General features: G+C 43.8%; 1 protein-coding gene across 1 annotated transcript in view; it reads right to left on the bottom strand.

Moving 5' to 3' along the window:
• Positions 1 to 19,475, bottom strand: part of LOC115477140 (desmoglein-4-like) — a 90,480-nt gene that overhangs the window by 3,480 nt on the left and 67,525 nt on the right. The window contains exons 12-15 of the mRNA XM_030213777.1: positions 17,689 to 17,931; positions 12,300 to 12,427; positions 11,801 to 11,864; positions 8,125 to 8,306 (exon numbers count right to left, since the gene is read on the bottom strand). Coding sequence (XP_030069637.1) covers positions 8,125 to 8,306; positions 11,801 to 11,864; positions 12,300 to 12,427; positions 17,689 to 17,931 — 617 coding nt within the window. The remainder of the gene's footprint in view (positions 1 to 8,124; positions 8,307 to 11,800; positions 11,865 to 12,299; positions 12,428 to 17,688; positions 17,932 to 19,475) is intronic.

The following is a 19,475-nucleotide window of genomic DNA, read 5'->3' as shown; positions in this document are numbered from 1 at the left end:
TGCCATTTGTTCATTTCCCTTTTTCTAGTCTCATATTAATTCTTTTCTATTCTTTCCCCCTTTCCTCATCCTTTCTCCCTTCTCATTCATTCTCTTATTACTCCAAGCAGTCTCTCCATTCTCCTCCCATTCATTCATCTCTTCCATTATCCTTTACTCAATCCTTGATCTCCTCTCCCTTCCTAGCAATCATTTCTGCCCCTTTTTACTCTGCCAGCAGCTTTATACCGAAATTGAACCTAATCCGGGAAATACCCACACTAAGGATAACTCTAGGGAGATTTTTCGGAGTTATCAGCAGCATTGCACAGACACTAATCCTGAGTTCTTTCTGTTTACCATGAGCTCTCAAGAGTCATAGAACGCCCCTCACTTTTCTTATAAAATGCAGATCTGCACTGCTGCATGTTGAGCGAGGCAGGCGGTAGCTGCACAGGAGCAGACAGCAGCAGTGCTGTGCTAACAGCAGAGTAGCAGAAAGCAGCAAAACTAGAAGCAGACAGGTTTGAATCATTTTCCCACGATGTTATGGTAAGGGGCAGCTCTGAGGATATTGTTTTGGCTGTAGGCTTCTGAAATAACTAGGTACAAGGAGATAACACATACTACACTACATCATATGGGGAGGGGGGTGAGAGGCAACAGCTGAGCTGGGAGTCTTGAACTCATGTCTCAGGACTTTACTCAAAGTTCTTCTATGCCTTTTTACTCAGCTGCGTTAAGCAGCTAATGCTGGGCTTACCATGCAGTAGACTAGCACAGACCCATGCTACTGTCTCCTGCACTAAAAAGGCAGCTGCTACAGTAAAAATCCTGTGTTAGCTGCTTAATGTGGGAGTGGGCTGGATCTGGACGTGACATGGGCGGGCGGACATGTGGCCAGCTGTGACAGCTAGTGCATGTGTATTTAACATGTGCTACTTGTCCCAGTTGCCAATAGTGCAACAAAACTTACCATGCAGCTCTGCCACCGGCAGTCCTGTAGCACAGATGTGAAATGTAAAATGCCAGGCCAGCACATTCCATGGCCTCCCACACCACCCCTGACACAGACCTGACATCACAATCGGCCAGTCAACTCCCAAACACAACTCTGATACCCTGACAGCTTCCCAACTCCCCCCCTGAACACAGCTCTGATCCCCTGACAAAAAAACCTCACCCCCAACACAGACCCTACTCCTTCAACATACTCCCAGCCTCCTCCCTGACACAAACCCTACCCCCTGATACAACCTGAACTCCCCCTGATTGACACCCTGATATCCCTTGGATCCCCACCATGACAGGCAGATACCCTGATAACAAATCAAGCCCCAACACATCCATCCCATCCCCTTCCCAAACCCCACCCTTACATGAGCCTGTCCTTACCTCCACCACTGTACTCCTCCCCTGGGACTAACCTGGCAGTCATCAATTTCCTTTGATTGCCACCCGGGTTGGCGCCTTATCCAAAATGGTACTGATGACTCCAAGCGGTAGTCTCATGATATTACCACTAGGGGATCATCCATATATGAAGATTTTTGCTGTTTAAGGAAGGATAACCCCTAGCAGTAGTATTGTGAGACTACCACTAGGGGTCATTAGTGCCATTTTGGATAGTGAGTCAACTCAGAAAGCAGCAGCTGGGAATCGCTGATACCCGGGACCAGTGGCGTAGCCACAGGTGGGCCTGGGTGGGCCGGGGCCCACCCACTTAGGACTCAGGCCCACCTAACAGCAGCACTCATTTAGTAGTAGCTGGTGGGGATCCCAAGCTCTGCCAGTTGAAGACCTCGCCCTGATGGTGCTGAAAACATTGCTCTCCACTTCAGCAGTCTGAGCTTCCTAAGCTGGCACCTGCGCACGCCTGCTGCAGGCTGCCAAGGTGGAGAGCAGTGTTTTCCGCCAGCTGAGATATAATTTTAAGTTGGTGGGGGAGGGGTTAGAACACTTGGTGCCCACCCACTTCTTATCTAGGCCCACTCAAAATCTGCTGTCTAACTACGCCCCTGCCAGGGACTCACTGCCCCACTAATGGTGACCCCTGGGTAAGTCCAGGGGGAATAGGGGTGGGTAATGGTTGGGCTCTATGGGGATGGGTTTTTTAGTTAAAGGGGTGGGGTTTAAAGATGGGGCAGGATGGTTGTGTGGGGCCTGATTTGTTAATGGGAGGGTGTGTGTCTGGCCTGTCATTGGGAGGAGTTTCAAGGGATATCAGGTTGTGTTGGGAGGTGAGGTTGTGTCAGGGAGGTTGGGAGTGTCTCAGACAGGCAGGGTCTGCACTGGTGGTGGGGTTTTTGTGTTAGGGATTGGGGCTGTGTTTGTGGGGGGTTGGGGAGCCACCGGGGAGAGTTGTTTTCAGGGGGATTGTGGGAGCCATTGGGGGTATCAGAACTGTTTTCAGGAGTGGAGTTGGGGAGCCATCAGTGACATCAGAGTGGTATCCGTGGGGGGGGGGGGGGGGGGGGTGAAATGTGATGCTACCATGGTTAGCTGTCATGTTACGTCTAAGTGTATGGCCACTGCTTTACACGCCCGGGTTGATAGCACAGAGGTCCTGTGCTATTGGCCCAGGTTTGTACCATAGTGGCTGTGTGTAACCTGGTGCCCCATGCACGCCCTTTGCATTTACCATATAGGCTTTGCAGCTACTGCATGTTAATTTTTATAGTAAATGTATGGTAACTACAAAACCTATCACACTTTAGTAAAATGGCCTCTTAACTCATCCTTCCTGTACATACCAAACTGACAATAGAATAGGCTTCATGTTCTGACAAGCAGCAAAATGAGTTCTGCATCTTACAGTTTGCTCAGTAACCACTAATCTTCAAATGTCCTGAACCTTGAAATTGGACCTCTTTGTGGTGGTATCATTATGTTATCATTATGTTGCAGAGCTGAGCTCAGCAAATAATTTGCTCTGTACCATGGAAGTTTACTCCCATGAACATTTTTAACTGTTTTGCAGAATTAAGGGGCCCTTTTTGTAAGCTGTGCTAGTACTTAGCGTGCCCTAACATGGGACTTTCCCACACGCTAAACCCATTTCTAGTGTGGCCATAAACAGACATTTTTCTATTTGTTGAATTTCTGGCTGGGCCACGCGGCCACTTAATAAAAATGAAGGTGGGAACAGTTACTGCCTCCTGTTTAGGAAGGGATAAGGGCTCCCACATTACGGGCACACGCCTCCTTAAAAAAATATATTGTGCACTTAAGCACTTGCAAATAGCAAAACTAACGCAAAACGTTTTAGTGCATCCTGCGTTAGGCCATTTTCCTGCGATGAACTTGCATGAACGCTTAACACAGTTATGAAAGTGCCTCTAAAATATGTATCTTGCCGGTTACTCTAATGACCAGTTTCCTGGATAAAGAAAGACAGCTTAAGTAAATTGCATGATATCTGATTAATCTTCTGTCAGAATAATGTCTCAAATTAATTTTGCACATATTTATTTATTTATTTATTTATTTTGCATTTAAAATTTAGATACATCTATTACATAAATGTAAGATATGGAAACAAAATTAGATCACAATTCTAACATAGGAAAAATAACCCATTATTTAGACCACTATATGTGAGCAAGATACAAGGAATAATTATACTACAAAAAAGAAAAAAAGAACAAATATTAAACAGGGACATGCAGATATCAGCAGCCGGAATACATCAGCGTATTTTCACTCTATTGGGAGTTCTGGGAAAGTCCTTGACCACTTTCTTTGGCAATTAAGAAATCTTTCATTTTTGGGGGTTCCGTAAACATATAATTGCACATATTTATTTTAAGTTAATGCTTCCATTTCACTCCAATTGGCTTGCATAAAAATGTAATGCATTACACTACAGTAGTAAAATAATTTGTCACTAGAATAATCTGGGACTGGAAGAGATCACTAACTAAGGTTTGGCTGAGAGTATACAGCCCCATTTTAGACAAGTTCTAGAAGTAGGAATTGAGACAAGCAGATCAGTACATCTCACGTTTCACCAGTATTTTAGAGCAAAATCTGCCAACGTAGAGCCTGTTCTACAGTACAGGAAAAAAATGGACATTTAAGCAGCAGGTGATTGCAGCATAAACTTTCCATTAGCAAAATAAATGTATAAAAAATGTATAACTTGTTATCTTTGAGGGGCATAATTGAACAGGGCGCCCAAGTTTTCCTGAGGGAGTCCTTGCAGGACGTCCCCTGGAAGGGGTGGGGAAATCCGTATTATCAAAACAAGATGGGTGGCCATCTTTCGTTTCGATAATACGGTCTGGGACGCCCAAATCTCCACATTTAGGTCGACCCTAGAGATGGTCTTCTCTAGAGATGGTCTTTCCTAGAGATGGTCGTCCCCGATTTTCGGAGATAATGGAACCCGAGGACACCTATCTCAGAAACAACCAAATCCAAGCCCTTTGGTCGTGGAAGGAGCCAGCATTTGTAGTGAACTGGTCCCCCTGACATGCCAGGACACCAACCGGGCACCCTGGGGGCTCCGCAGTGGACTTCAGAAAAAGCTCCCAGGTGCATAGCTCCCTTATCTTGTGTGCTGAGCCCCCCACCCCCCACCTCCCCCCAGACCCACTCCCCACAACTGTACACCATTACCATAGCCCTTAGGGATGAAGGGGGGCACCTAGATGTGGGTACAGTGGGTTTTGGAGGGCTCACATTTACCACCACAAGTTTAACGGATGGGGGGGGGATGGGCCTGGGTCCGCCTGCCTGAAGTGCACTGCAGTACCCATTAAAACTGCTCCAGGGATCTGCATACTGCTGTCATGGAGCTGGGTATGATATTTGAGGCTGACATTGAGGCTGGAAAAAATATTTTAACATTTTGTTTAGGGTAGAAGGGAGTTAGTGACCACTGGGGGAGTAGGGGGAGGTCATCCCTGATTCCCTCCGGTGGTCATCTGGTCATTTAGGGCACATTTTTGTGGCTTGGTCTTAAAAAAAGGACCAAGTAAAGTCGGCCAAGTGTTCTTCAGGGATGCCCTTCTTTTTTCCATTATCGGCCGAGGACGCCCATGTGTTAAGCACGCCCCAGTCCCTCCTTTGCTATGCTTCTGACACGCTTCCGGGAACTTTGGTTGTCCCCGCAACAGAAAGCAGTTGAGGGCGCTCAAAATCGGCTTTCGATTATGCCGATTTGGGTGACCCTGGGAGAAGGACGCCCATCTCCCGATTTATGTCGAAAGATGGGCACCCTTCTCTTTCGAAAATGAGCCCATTAATGTCCTTAGAACCATAACCATAACCATACCAATGCAATTTTCTTGCCAGTTTGTCATGGTGGGGGGAGGGGGGACAATAGCCACTGGGGGATTAAGTGGGCAACCCTGCCCCATCTTTCCAGTGGAGTTCTGCTCAACAGCAGCTGTTTATTAAATCTTAAACATGCTTGGTAGCAAGTGTAACTCCCAATGTCGATGCTCTAGGACATAGACATTTGCCCCCAAATTCCATAAAAGTCACCAATTTGCACATGTAATATAATTGAATAATGAGCCAATTAGCACTGATAATTGACTTGTTAATAAGCTACTGGCAATCATTAGATTTAATTGGAATATACGCGTGTACATTTAGATGTAGGATCCATGCCTAAATTTTACATGTGAGTTCAAAAATGGGGTGTGGAAATGGGAGGGTCATGGGTAGAACAGGGTGATTCCTAGAATTAGTGCACGTAGGGTCCTGTTTACTAAGCCATATTGTAGGCGCGTTAGTGTGTTAAATGTGTATTAACCATGTACACGCGTTAACCGTATACGTGCCTACAATATCCCTATAGGTTCCTACATGGTTAGCAGGGCTCATAGTTATAGAATAAGGGGGGAAATGCACCTAATTTAGGTGTGAAGATTTACACCACGTTTCATTTGGTGCAAATGGCTGCATCTAAATTTAGCCTTGATTCCCGGGCATAATTACTATTCTATAAAGATAAAATAGTGCTTTTTGTGGTGCTGATATTTTTGGCGCCACATATAGAGTTCACCCCTAAAAATGTCTATGAACTTGTCATGCCTTGGTCCCACTTAAAACATGCCCAGACTTTGCCCACTTGCCATTTGCACATATTTTGGTTTGATACATGCATAGCGCAGCTTTATAAAATAGGGACTTAGACATTTATACAAGATAAGTGTCCAAACCTCAAAGTTAATATATATTTATCCAACTACAGATATTAATATATACCGATATAACTATACCTCATCTGTAGTTTCTTCCAATTCAATCTTTAAATATTTGATTTATAAAGGACCATCAGAGGTGGACTCTCTCAGTTGTGCAGGAAGTAAGTGACACACCTATATTGTCATCGGTCCATAATAATTTTCTTAAACCTTTTTAAATCTTGTTTTGTAGCCTTTTGTAACTTTTTAATAACTTTTTTCAAACTCTTTTAATATATTTTTTAGTCCATACTTATCTTTTCAGTTTTAATCAGTGATCTTTATATTGCACAGCAGTACGACAAGTCCGCATTAAACGATTTAAGGGGTTGCCTTGAAACAGCACAGGCGAAACACATGTCGGCACATCAACCCCCAATTTAAATGTGAAGACAGGGGTATACAGATCCCTGATTAAAATTGAAAGATAAGTATGGACTGAAAAATATATAAAAAGAGTTTGAAAAAAAAAGTTTTAAAACGTTACAAAAGGCTACAAAACAAGATTTAAAAAGTTTTAAGAAAATTATTATGGACCGATGACGAAATAGGTGTGCCACCTACTTCCTGTACAATTGAAATACTCTCAGGTTCATTTTTGAAAGAGATGGACGTCCAAAAAGTGACACATCTGCACTTGGACGTCCATCTCACAGAAACGTCCAAATCGGTATTATCAAAACCACATTTTGGATGACTTTCTCGGAATTCCGTTGGAAGGACGTCCAAATCTCAAGGGGGCGTACCGGAGGTGTGTTCAAGGTGGGACTTGGGCGTTTAAGACTTGGACGTCTTTGAGCAATAATGGAACAAAGCAAAAACGTCCAGCCCTAAAACTTGGATGTTTTGAGCTGGACCTGTTTTTGTTATGAATAAGGAATAAAAAAGTGCCCCAAATGACCAGATGACCACTGGAGGGAATCAGGAATGACCTCCCCTTACTCCCCCAGTGGTCACTAACCTCCCACCCCCAAAACGTGTGTTGAAGAACATTACTTTCCAGCCTCTATGACAGCCTCAGATGTCATGTTCAGGACCATGACAGCACTATGCAGGTCCCTGGAGTAGTTTAGTGCACTTCAGACAGGTGGACCCAGGCCCATCCCCCACTACCTGTTACACTTGTGCAAGAAACTGTGAGCCCTCCAAAACCCACCAGAAACCCACTGTACCCACGTATAGGTGCCCCCTTCACTCGTAATGGCTATGGTAGTGGTGTACAGTTGGGGGTAGTGGGTTTTGGGGGGCTCAGCACACAAAGTAAGGGAGCTGTGTACCTGGGAGCATTTTATGAAGTCCATTGCAGTGCCCCCTAGGGTGCTCGATTGCTGTCCTGGCATGTCAGGGGGACCAGTCTGCTAAAATGGCCAAAATTCAAAGACGTCCAAATCGCAAAAAGTCCAAATCCAAGGATGTCCATGGTATTTTTGAACACAAAAGATGGACATCCATCTTTTTTGAAAATGACCTTCTCCCCGCCTTGGAATTTGGACGTCTTTGTAAAACATCCGAATTCTGACTTAGACGTTTCTTTTGAAAATGCCCCTCTCTGTCTCTTATGGATGTCCACCTCTGATAGTCCTTTATAAATCAAATATTTAAAGACTGAATTGGAAGAATTTACAGATGTCATAGTTATATTGGTATATATTTATTCAAGATACACATTTAAGTGCCGGCTTATGTATGTATTAAATATGAATAGGTCTTGTAAAATGAGGGCCATCATCTCTAAATTCCAAAAAGAATAAGATAAATTCAGCATGAACCATGTTAATTTGCTCTTGCAAAGAAGGTTGTGGTTAACTTAAATATGGGATGTTCTGCCTTTCAGAAAGTCTTGCCATGGACACATAACAGGAGACTGGCTTTGGAAAATGTAATGCATGGTACTACTACATGTATTAATGAAAATTAATTTTTTTAAATAACATTTTTGAAAACTTACCTCGCTGAAGTAGCTGTTGAGGAATGCGGGGTTTAGGCCTCCTCCATCTCTCAGTGTTCCTCCAGTTGTAGACCAAGCTTTTCCACTTATAGTTGTGACTCCAGCTCTTCCTCCACCTGCTCCAGCGGCAGCCCCTAGCAGTGCTCCAGCTCCTCCTACCATATGTGTATTTGCATAAACGTCTGAAAAATATAGCAACTGGTACTTTAGGTGAATAATATATGCCTGTAAAATGGCTTTTATAAAATTAGACCACCAAATTAGAGAAACTAATCAATATACCAAAATCATCACTCTTCCAATAATTATACAAACCAGAAAAACTCAAGATCATAGAAAGCATTTCATAAGATAACAAGGAAGGAAAAAGCCTCAGAACCATACCCCTGCCATTAAACTGTGCCTCGGAAATTTAAAAGTAGACACATCATTGGCATTTAAAAAAACCTTCCTTTATATCCTATATAATAATTCTCACCTTCAACGTTCTGAAACTGCCTGGGACCATGGCTCCATCGGATGTGGTCTGCTACCTGCGGTAGATAACACTGACGTCATACTGACGTCTGAGTATGCTGCTTTCCCTTCTCTTCGCTCTGACTCTGGCCCCACCCTTGCGCAAACAGGAAATGAGGGTGGGACCAAAGTCAGAGCTCAGAGCGAAGAGAAGGAAAGGCAGTACACTTGCTGAGTCTGTTCACTCTTCAATGCTGCTGATGGGACCCCGGTCAGAGAGGGGGAGAGGGGGGTTGGCGATTTTAGAGGGGGGGGGACTGGTACTCGGAGGGAGGACAGAGCGAAGGAGAATGACAGACAGAGGGAGGGAGGGAGGGGGCCTGCAACTCGGAGGGACAACAGAGTGAAGGAGAGTGACAGAGGGAGGAAGCCATGGAAAACGGAGGGGAGGAAAGGGGGCCGTGGGACTTGGGGGGGAGAGAGTGAGAGAGGGAGGGGGGAGGAAAACCTTGCTAGCGCCCGTTTCCTTTCATACCGAAACGGGCCTTTTTTACTAGTCAATAATAAAATGCTCTGTGCAATGCAAAATAACTAAATTAGCAAAAATTGCTAAAGAGACTTATCTGCATATGGATATATCCAAGTTCACCCGATGGTGGCCAGCATTTTCTTTTCAGGCTTCCTCAGGGTAAATCAGGACCAAATGAACCATGTAGCTTGAAAGCAAAATGCTGGCCACCGTCGGCTTGACCTGAATATATCCACTTGCAGATAAGTCTCTTTAGCAATTTTTGCTTACAAAGTGCTTTGTATGATCTTGTGCTTTTCTATCTTGTGCAGTTACCAAGTGTTAATGGCCAAAATTAACTCGCAGTAACTGCAAAACCTCTGCATTAACTGGTGGGGGTTTACCATATAGTTAATGCAGAGATAATATAGGTGAGAAGAAAAACTGGAGAGGGAAACCGAAGTATACTCATAGAAGAGCACACAAAACAAAAGCACAAGGGGCCTTCAAGGAAAGGGGTGTAAACTCAAATTTTATTCAGCAGACCCGACACGGTCTGTGTTTCGACAAAACTGCCTGTTTCTCTACCGGCTCCTGGTTGAGGAGTGGCGTTGGCATTTCTGATACCCTACTGTACTCAAAATTACTATTGGCATCTGCTTCAGCATCCTCAGATTGAGCTTGGTCCCATTGCATTCTCATGGTATTTTTGGACACAGTTTTATTTTTAAGACCTCTGATGCAGGCAGTTTTGCTGAAACAAGGACCGTGTTGGGTCTGCTGAATAAAGTTTGAGTTGACGTCCCTTTCCTTGAAGGCCCTTTGTGCTTTTGTTTTTATGCTGAGACAATATATTTGCCACATGTCAACTGCACTGCACATAATCCCCCCTCTGTAACCTTAGCACCTAAATGTACGCACCATTTGCATGCTAAAATTACAAAATACTAGCACATACGCGTGTGAATTTAAAATTCACATGTATAAGTGTCAGTTGGGTGCTAAGGTCCTATTCTACCCAGTTCCCACCCTTTCACACAGCATGCAGGTAATGCACAAATTAATGTGTGTCCTCATCAGGGTGCAGAGAGACAGAGCTGGGCTCGGGGCAGGGCTGCTGCAGTTGCTGCCCCTTGCTCACTTTTTCTCTCAGGCCACCACCACCCCGCTCCCTACCTTCCTGCATCAGTGCTCCTCCCTGGCCTCCAAGGGGGGCCTGGTGCTGGGCTCCTTTGTGCTAGGACCAGGTTATCTCGTTAACTTGATCACTAAGGATATGACAGGAGCAGGAGAGAGACAGACCCTGAAGCTGGGCTCCCCTTGGAGGCTGGGCCTGGGGAATTTTGTCCCCTGCCCCCCTCTCGGTGGCCCTGGCCCTCATGCCATCGCTGTAACTATTACCAAGCTTGTGTGCTAACAGTACATACTAATTGCTGCATTAACTGCTTATCACACAGAAGTTGTATTTAGATAAGTATTTATATGGTGCTTTACAACAAATTAACGCAGGTACAGTGAATCCCTTTCCCTTAGGGCCTACAGTCTGCATGGATACTACTGACTAATACTGCTACAAGTACCCAAGACTGTTCTGCTTGCTGATTTGGCATTGCAGTATGTTAGCATTGTATAGCTATTATAATAGCCCTCTCTTCATAGTAATCTTATGTCCCAAGGATGTATACAGATACGAGAAAAAAATGTTTGTGTGTATGTAACAAATGTGTGGACTGCAAATGTGAGCATAATTAGGCATGCACGAGATAAAGGGCCTCATGTACTAATGTATAAAAATGTTTGTAGGTTAGATTTTCCTTTTATGGTATTTAGCTACAGGAATCAAATCAGCTCATCTCCACACTTGCATTTCTAGAGCTAAGCGCCTATAGGGTTGATATTCAAAGCAATTCAAGGCAATTTAAACAGCCAAGAGCCACTTGTGTGAGGCTAACTGGGTACATTCAGCAGCACTTTACTGGATAGTGCCACTGAATATAGCTGGTTGAGCACCTAGGCTAGTTTGTGGGCGGCCCAGAGGCGGAGTCAGCACATCACCGGATAGGTTAACCAGTTAAATAAGACCACATAAAACACAGACTTATCTTTATCCAGTTCTGAATATCCCACTTAACTGTATAAGTATTATCTGGCTATTTATAACTAGATATTCGATTAAAAAAAAAAACGCTGACTGCCGTCAGCTGAATATTGATCCCTTTTTGTGTCTTTATAAAATCATCTAAAAATAGGCGTCTTCTTACCTTATCAATCAATGTAGGTGTTATGTTATAAAATTTCCTTCAAAATCGAGGGTGTCCAATCTTGATCCTCGAGGGCTACAACCCAGTTAGGTTTTCAGGATTTCCCCAATGAATATGCATGAGATCTCTTTGCATGCACTGCCTCCATAGTATGCAACTAGATCTCATGCATATTTCCCTTATGGAAATCCTGGAAACTCGACTTGGCGAGGTCCAATGTTGGACAGCCCTGCTCTAAATGGTCAATTATCCTGCTTTTTTTCCTGGTTGCTTAGGTGCCACTGTCCTTTTAAGTAGTGCCCCCTGCTATATCCTCAGTCCTTTAGCAAGAGGAGGCCTTACATGTGCAAAGTGACGCTAACCTTCTTATAGTTACCCTTTCTGTGGCTGATGTGTACCCACTGCCAATTCATTCAGACCCTTTTAAGAGCAAATGCGTATGCCTACTTACCAGAGTAATCCCCGTGTTCATGGTGATCTGTAACTCCTCCTGGTACATGCATATGTGAGACATCCTGTAACAATGTACCATTATTTTCTTGTTAAATAACCAAAAACATATAGATGCAAAAATATAACATTATAGATGATTCTGTGTTTCTTGGAAATATCAAAGGATTCATAAAAGCACTTCATGCATGCTGAAAGTTGTTTTTGAGTATGTTTCTAATATCTCAGTTATCCTTGGAAATACATCGAATGACGTGATATGATGTAGAGGTCTGGTGCAATATCGATGGAAGCACTGCACTGTGTCCATCTTCCATTCTCTTCTACCATATGTAGCGTGGATAAAGCCCTCTATAGAGGTATGATTATTGATATCTGAGGCTCATGCATTATATACATCTCAATGAAGGCAGTGATATTACCATGCTAAAATTTAACTGCGTTATATGAATTCATACTGTGGTCATCATTAAAGTAACAAGTTATAACCAGTAGCTGACCCTGTCTTCTGGTTGGGCTCCTTCAATTCCCCAAGGCTGAATAGCACCCTCTGATCCATCAGGCACAGGCATAAATCCGCCTCCTCCTTTATTTCCACAGTTGCACAGCAGCAACAAAAGCGGTATCACTGTTGGGAGGGAAAGGACACACAACTCATTATTATATTTATTCTGTAGCTATCAACACAAATGGCCTATGTGCAAAGCGTTTTTTCCTCTAGACCAGGGGCTCACAACCCAGTCCATGGAACATACCGAGCCATTCAGGTTTTCAGGATATCCACAATGAATATGCATGAGGTAAATTTGCATATACTACATCATACATATTCATTGTTGGTATCTTGAATACCTGAATGGCTGGATGTGTCCCAAGGACTGGGTTGAGAACCATTGTTGTGGAAAAAAACCTTTAGTACACTGGGTGTAAAATAAGCAGAACCAGTACATTTATTTGTTTAAATTTTTAGATTCCAGCCAATCACCAAGATTAAATACCTAACCCAGTGGCTCCCAAACTTGTCCTGGAGGCTCCCCAGCCAGTCAACATTTCAGGATATCCACAATGAACTGGTGCTCTCATCTCCCATGGTTTTTGGTATCATCTTTATGCTGATAACTCCCAGATCTACCTCTCCACACCAGAAAAATCCCATCCCAAATCTGTCTCCTCGTTTGACATTGCCATCTGCATATTTCACTGCTACCTTAAGATAATTAGGACAATTCTATAAAAAGACACCTATCGGGAGTCTATTCTATATATAAAAAAAGTAGGAACCTAGTTTTCTTTAAATAATATTAGCTTAACAGGTTAAATTTGTGCCGGCACCCCGACATAATAGCCCTGACAAAATAGCCCCGACAAAAAAGCCCTGACAAAACAGCCTGGTAACAAAACAGCCCTTGACAAAATGGCCCCTCCCACAAAATAACTCTTGACAAAATAGCCCCTAGACAAAAATGCAGTGACATATTCTGGGCAGCCTGATCAAGCCCTTTTGTCAGGGGGCTAATTTGTCAAGGTCTATATTATGGGGAGGCCGTTTTGACAGTGGCTGTTAAGTCAGGGGCTATTGTGTCGGGAGCTTTTTTTGTTTGGAGCTTTTTTGTGAGGGCTATTTTGACCGGGTACCATTTGTGCCTATACCATAGGTGCAAGCACGTATACCAGCCTAAAATGCTGAACAACGTGTAAATTATAGTATTCCATTAAGTGTGACTGTAAGCTCTGCCCTTACTTGGCCCATATGCATATCCACCTTCAAACTAAGCTTGACTTTTTCCAGGACCAGAGAAGACCAGCTTTCTACCTATGGCTTCCAGAACCTCCCTCCCACATTTTCCTATGTCATTGGTACCCATGTGTACCAAGACAGACAGCTCCTCCCCAGCACTATCTAAGATCCTGTCTAGGTGATGTGTGAGGTCTGCCACCTTTGCACCAGGCAGGCAAGTCACCAGACGATCCTCACGTCCACCAGCCACTCAGCTATCTATATGCCTAATGATCGAATCACCAACTACAACAGCTATACTATCCCTTCCCTCCTGGGCAGAAGTTCTTGGCAGGCATGGGAAGCAACTGCTTGCCCTGGGATTTGTAGTATGGAATGTTGTCACAATTTGGGTTTCTGCCAGGTACTTGTGACCTGCCTTGGTCACTGTTTGGAAAACAGGATACTGGGCTAGATGGACCCTTGGTCTGACCCAGTATGGCTACTCTTATGTTCTTATGTTCAGAGAAATGTTGCAGAGATAAGCTTTCATCATCCTTAAGGGGAAGGTAGCCTAGTCAAGATGTGTGCTCATCAAGTTTAGGAGCTGTGGCCTCTATTAAAAAAAAGCTATCTTTAAGAGTAGGCATTCCAAGTGCTTTTTTTCCCCACTGTTTTCCTTTTCTTTTGTTTCGTTGAAAATAGAATAAACAAAATAAAAAATAAAAAAAAGAAAAAGAAAAATGATGTGGCCCCTACCATACCCTCCTGCACACTCAACCTTTGTTTTCTTCTTATAGAATAGCATGTAGTCAGAATATATTCTGGCCATTTACATGCATTATTGGTGCCTAAACATTGACGCTTTCTTAACAAACTAGTAAAAAAGGCCCGTTTCCGAAACAAATGAAACGAGCGCTAGCATGTGGTTTTTTTTTTCTGTTTGATATTAAGGGATATAAGAGAGTGTGTGGGCAGGACCACAGTGGTGGGCGATGAGTCAGAGTGCATGAGTGTGTGCGAGACATCAGTAATTGTGTTTGGGTGTGAGAGTCACATTAGGGGTTTGTGGAACTGTGACCGTGCATGAGTGTCTGTGTGTGTGGGGCACGTTTTGTTTGAAGTGGGGTGGGGGTTAATTAAGGGTTTTGTTATTGGTTAAATTAAGCTGTACCTTGTTTGTTTGTTGGGGGGTCAGCCTTTATTGTGTTACAGGAGTTTGCAGGGTTTTTTTTTTCCTATTGCTGTTATGTGTGGAGAGTGAGAGAGTGTGACTGTGTCAGAGTGTGTGTCACAGAGTGTATGGATGAGATATTGTGTTTTTAAGAGTGACTGAGTGTATGAAAGTGTGTTTGTCAGAGAGATACAGTGTGTCAGAGAGAGTGTGTGTGTAGTTGTAAGTTCCATGACCCCCTCCTTTTCTTCCCTTCCTCTCCTTTTGTCTGATGAGAGTGTGTGGGCAGGACCACAGTGGTGGGCGATGAGTCACAGTGCATGAGTGTGTGCGAGACATCAGTAATTGTGTATGGGTGTGAGAGTCACATTAGGGGTTTGCGGGGTTGGGGAAGTGTGACCGTGCATAAGTGTCTGTGTGTGTGTGGGGGGCACTTTTGGATTGAAGTGGGTTTGGGGGGGGGGGGGGTTAGATTAAGGTTTTTTTTTTTGTTTGGTTTAATGAAGCTGTACCTTGTTTGTTTGTAGGGGAGTCAGCCTTTATTGTGTTACAGGAGTTTGCAGGGTTTTTTTTTTCCTATTGCTGTTATGTGTGGAGAGTGTGACTGTGTCAGAGTGTGTGTCACAGTGTGTATTGGAGAGATATTGTGTGTGTATGAGTGACTGAGTGTATGAAAGTGTTTTTGTCAGAGAGTTACAGTGTGTCAGAGAGTGTATGTGTGTAGTTGTAAGTTCCATGACCCCCTCTTCTTCCCTTCCTCTCCTTCCTTCTGATGAGAGAGAGTGTGTGGGCAGGAGTGTTGGTTTTTGCTGCTGCTTGGCCGATATTTTGAAGGGGGGTTCTTTTAAAGTTGTTGCTGGGTGGTTAGATGCAGTTGCTGTAAGGCTCTGGACATTTCCCTTTTATTTTGCTGCAGCTGTGCCGATATTTTGAAGGGGGGGGGTTCGTTTACAGTTTTTGCTGGATTGTTAGATGCAGTTGCTGTAAGGCTCTGGGCATTTCCCTTTTATTTTGCTGCAGCTGTGCCGATATTTTGAAGGGAGGGTTCGTTTAAAGTTTTTGCTGGGTGGTTAGATAGATTTGCTGAAACGCTTTGGGCATTTCCTCTTTTTTTTTTTTTTTTTGCTGCTGTGACGATATTTTGTAGGGTGGATCTTTTTTGCTGGTCCTTGGGGTGTTTTTTTTTTCTACTCGGGGACGATTGTGTAGGTCCCCGAGCGGGGCTGGATGTTCCGTTGCTTTTTTTCGACAGGTGAGGCAGTGTCGGGGGCCGGTTCTTGGAGGAGCGTTGTTGTGGGTTTTGGACGGGTGAGGCGTTGTCAGGGGCCGGTTCTTTGTGGAGTGCTGTGATAGCCAGCTCGTAGTTTTTGTACTCCTGGGGACGATTGGGCACGTCCCTGGGAGTGGAGTGCTGCTGCGAGCAGGTGCAGTGTTTTCGGGGTGTGGGTGGAGGGATGGCAACATGTTGTGCTGAGCGTCTGTTCCTTGCATCCCATTCCACCGGTGGAGTGGCTGTGGCAGCTGGTTGAGGCGTTCTTTGGGGCCAGAGCGCTGTGAGAGTCGTTAGTGATGTAGGCATTACATACTTGGAGAAGTAGCACGGCCGTCAGTGATTGCGCTGTTGTTGTTTCTCCTCCCTTATTCTGCTTCAGTTGGTTTTCATTGGTTCATTTACAATGCATTTGGTTGCATGGCAACGGTTTGGCGGTCGCGTAGCAAAGGGTTGGCAGTGCCATTTGTTCAGTGTCGGTGTCCTGCCCTTGACGTCATCACGTTCGACGCGTGGGCGGGGCAGACACTCTTGGCGGAAAATTGATCTCTGGCGCCTCACTTTTAGAACGTTGAGTAAGTGAGGCTTCATTAGAACGTTGGAGGTGCGTTTTATATAGAGAGATTACCCCCAATATGGCCACAACAGAATTTCTTATGTTTTCACCCACATTCTACTTATTCCCTCTTGTTCTTTTTCTGTAAATAACATTGTCAGCCTCCCAGTCCTTTCTGCTTGTAGCTAACAGAATCATTTTGACTTCTCTGTCACATTTTCTGGGCACATCCAAAACACTAGAGATGTTTAAATTTAATTACTTGCCTATTGCTCACTTAGGCATCACATATCCTAATTACTTGCCTTTCCAAATTGAGTTACAAATGGGTATGCAAGAGGAGTTAACAATCTAAGTTGTACCTGAGGTAATAGAAGGTGAATAGCTTTGCCCAAGATCACAAAGAGCATTGTTGGGAGAAGCAGGATTTGAACTCCAGCCTCCCTGGTTTTCAACCTACTGCTCTAACCACTAGGCTGGTTCTCAATTCCACTGTATGTTTATTCCTTTACAACCTCACCAAACTTCATGCTCTTTCTTTCAGATTACATTATCAAAAACTCTTATCCACTTCCTCCTCAACACCTGCTTAGACTACTGCAACCCGCTTGATACTGATCTCCCGTGAACCATCTCTCCATTAGAATCTGTTACAAATTTTGCTGCATGAATAACCCAACACCAATGCTGCTATGCCCAAACAGTTTATCTTCCTCATCCTCTTCTGAATTTGGCTCATTCTTCAATTACTTGTAAGTGCAACTCCCAACTATCCCTCTCCTTGCTGTATCTCTCCAGATATCCCTTCCTGTGCTCTTCAGGTTATTCATTATTCTCTGTACTTTCCACATCCTGCAGTGTATGCTTGGTATAGACCATCTGAGCCACCATGCACCCTCTCTACACTTATCCAAATCAAGTCAAACACTGCTTTTAAATCTTAACCCCTGTTTCTCCTACAATCACAGCCTTGCTGATTTTAACCATTTCCTATAGCAAACAACATTTCAAAAGACTTCTGTCCTGCTTGTCTTGACTACTATGTAAGCACCACAGAGAAGGGCAGTCTCTTATTATGCATCTGCACAGAGGAATGCACATTTAATAACAATAGAGAAATAACTTGTGGTGGTTCATTAGGAAATGAGAAGAGTGTTTTCAAGGTTACTTACAAAGCAGTATTAAACCACCCATGACCATGAGACCGATTGCAGCAGGACCAAGGCTAGCGCCTCTGTCTGTGGTTTTACTGGTGTCACTTGGCAGGCACAGGTTATTCTGGTCACATGTACAGGGAAATATTGGAATTTCAAATGGCGCACTGCAGTTTAGATTTGCATTATCCTTCACCAAGACAGATACTGTAGTCGATACAACGTTGAGTTTACTCGTTGAAAATAATCTCGCACTTGTGTCTGTTGAGAAAAAAAGTAATAATTAAAAAAAGGGTTAGTTTTCATAGTTGTAGGACTGTGTAGTTTTGTTGGAATCATGTAATTGTTTTGCTTGCTTCATTGCCTCTTTGATTAAAAATGGGTTGCAAGGTGTTCTGCTGCCTGGTGACTTTTGTGTTTTGCCTGCCCTGTGAATTGTGAGTAAAGAGTGTATTGATCTTTCAATAAATATGCTACAATACATCAGAATATGCATCACTCACTGAATGCTAGACACCGTATTATCAAATAGGTTGATGGTAACAAACTTCCATAGTTGCAAAGACTCAATGGCAGTGCTACAGGCTGCCGTGAGAGAGATATAGATTGGCTTCCCAAGCTTGACTTTTTCCAGGACCAGAGAAATGTTGTAGAGATAAGCTTTCATCACCCTTAAGGGGAAGGTAGCCTAGTCAGGATGTGTGCTCACCCCAAGTTTAGGTGGGAGCTGTGGCTTCTATAATAAAGCACTGTTTTTAAGAGTAGGCATTACAAGTTGATTTTTTTCTCACTGTGCCTTTTCTTTTGTTTCATTTAAAATAGAATAAACAAATTAGAACAATAAAAAAAAAAGAAAAATGATGTGGCCCCTACCATTCCCTCCTGCACACCCAACCTTTGTTTCCAAATTCCATTGACATTCCTCACATCTTCCTCGTAGCCAAATGGTGTCAGAGGGTCCTTCACAACTCCTGCCCCAACAATTCTACAATTGGGCACCTCCATTTAGGCACTCTGAGGATGTGCGGTGTGAACCTATTCTGTAATGAGACCTAGGGCCTGATATTCAGCTGGTGGTGGGCAGGGCGTTTGCTGTCCGCTGCTGGTGTTAAACCTGGATATTCAATGCCGGGCCATTTCTGTCGACCTGCATCAGAGCCGCCGAGAGAAAAAGCCAGGCCTGGGGTAAACAATTTTAAGGGCCATCCCCACCCCGTGCACCACACATCATGTCAAACATATGACCTGCCCACTTTACATAAAAACATTATAGTAACTGAGATGCAGATTGAGAGATTTACAAGTCACCCAGTAATTTACAAAAGGCTCTGCCAAATGTGGAGCCTTTATTAAAATATATGGACAGATGCGTCAAATACTCATGTATTTCCAGCAAACACAGCAGGAGTAGTCATTTCAGAAAAAGCAATAATGACTATAGACTATAAGCCATGCCTAAAATAAGGAGCCAATCATATTCCCATAAAAGTGGTATATAATGTGGGGGAGGGGGACTGGGGGAGCAGGGAGGGAGAGGAGCGGGACACTGCTGGAAACCAGTCTCTCTCTTAAGAGTCAGTACATAAGAAAATGGCATTGGAAAATAAAATTAATCATTACCTTACAAAAAAACAATTCTTCTAGTTTGTCTGCTCGTCTCTCCTCCTGTCCTCTGTGACCTGTGTTGTCCTTGCCGGGACTGAGAAGGAGTTGGGTTGGGAAACCGTCTGCCGGATTATAATCCTATTCCAGTCCTGCCCTGCACCTTGCTAGCTAGACTATAGACACTACACAGTAGTACAATC

This window comes from Microcaecilia unicolor, chromosome 1 (genome assembly GCF_901765095.1).
Source record: "Microcaecilia unicolor chromosome 1, aMicUni1.1, whole genome shotgun sequence".
NCBI lineage: Eukaryota > Metazoa > Chordata > Amphibia > Gymnophiona > Siphonopidae > Microcaecilia > Microcaecilia unicolor.
Note: the sequence above shows the minus strand (reverse complement) of the source record. Positions and strands in the feature narration are given on the sequence as shown.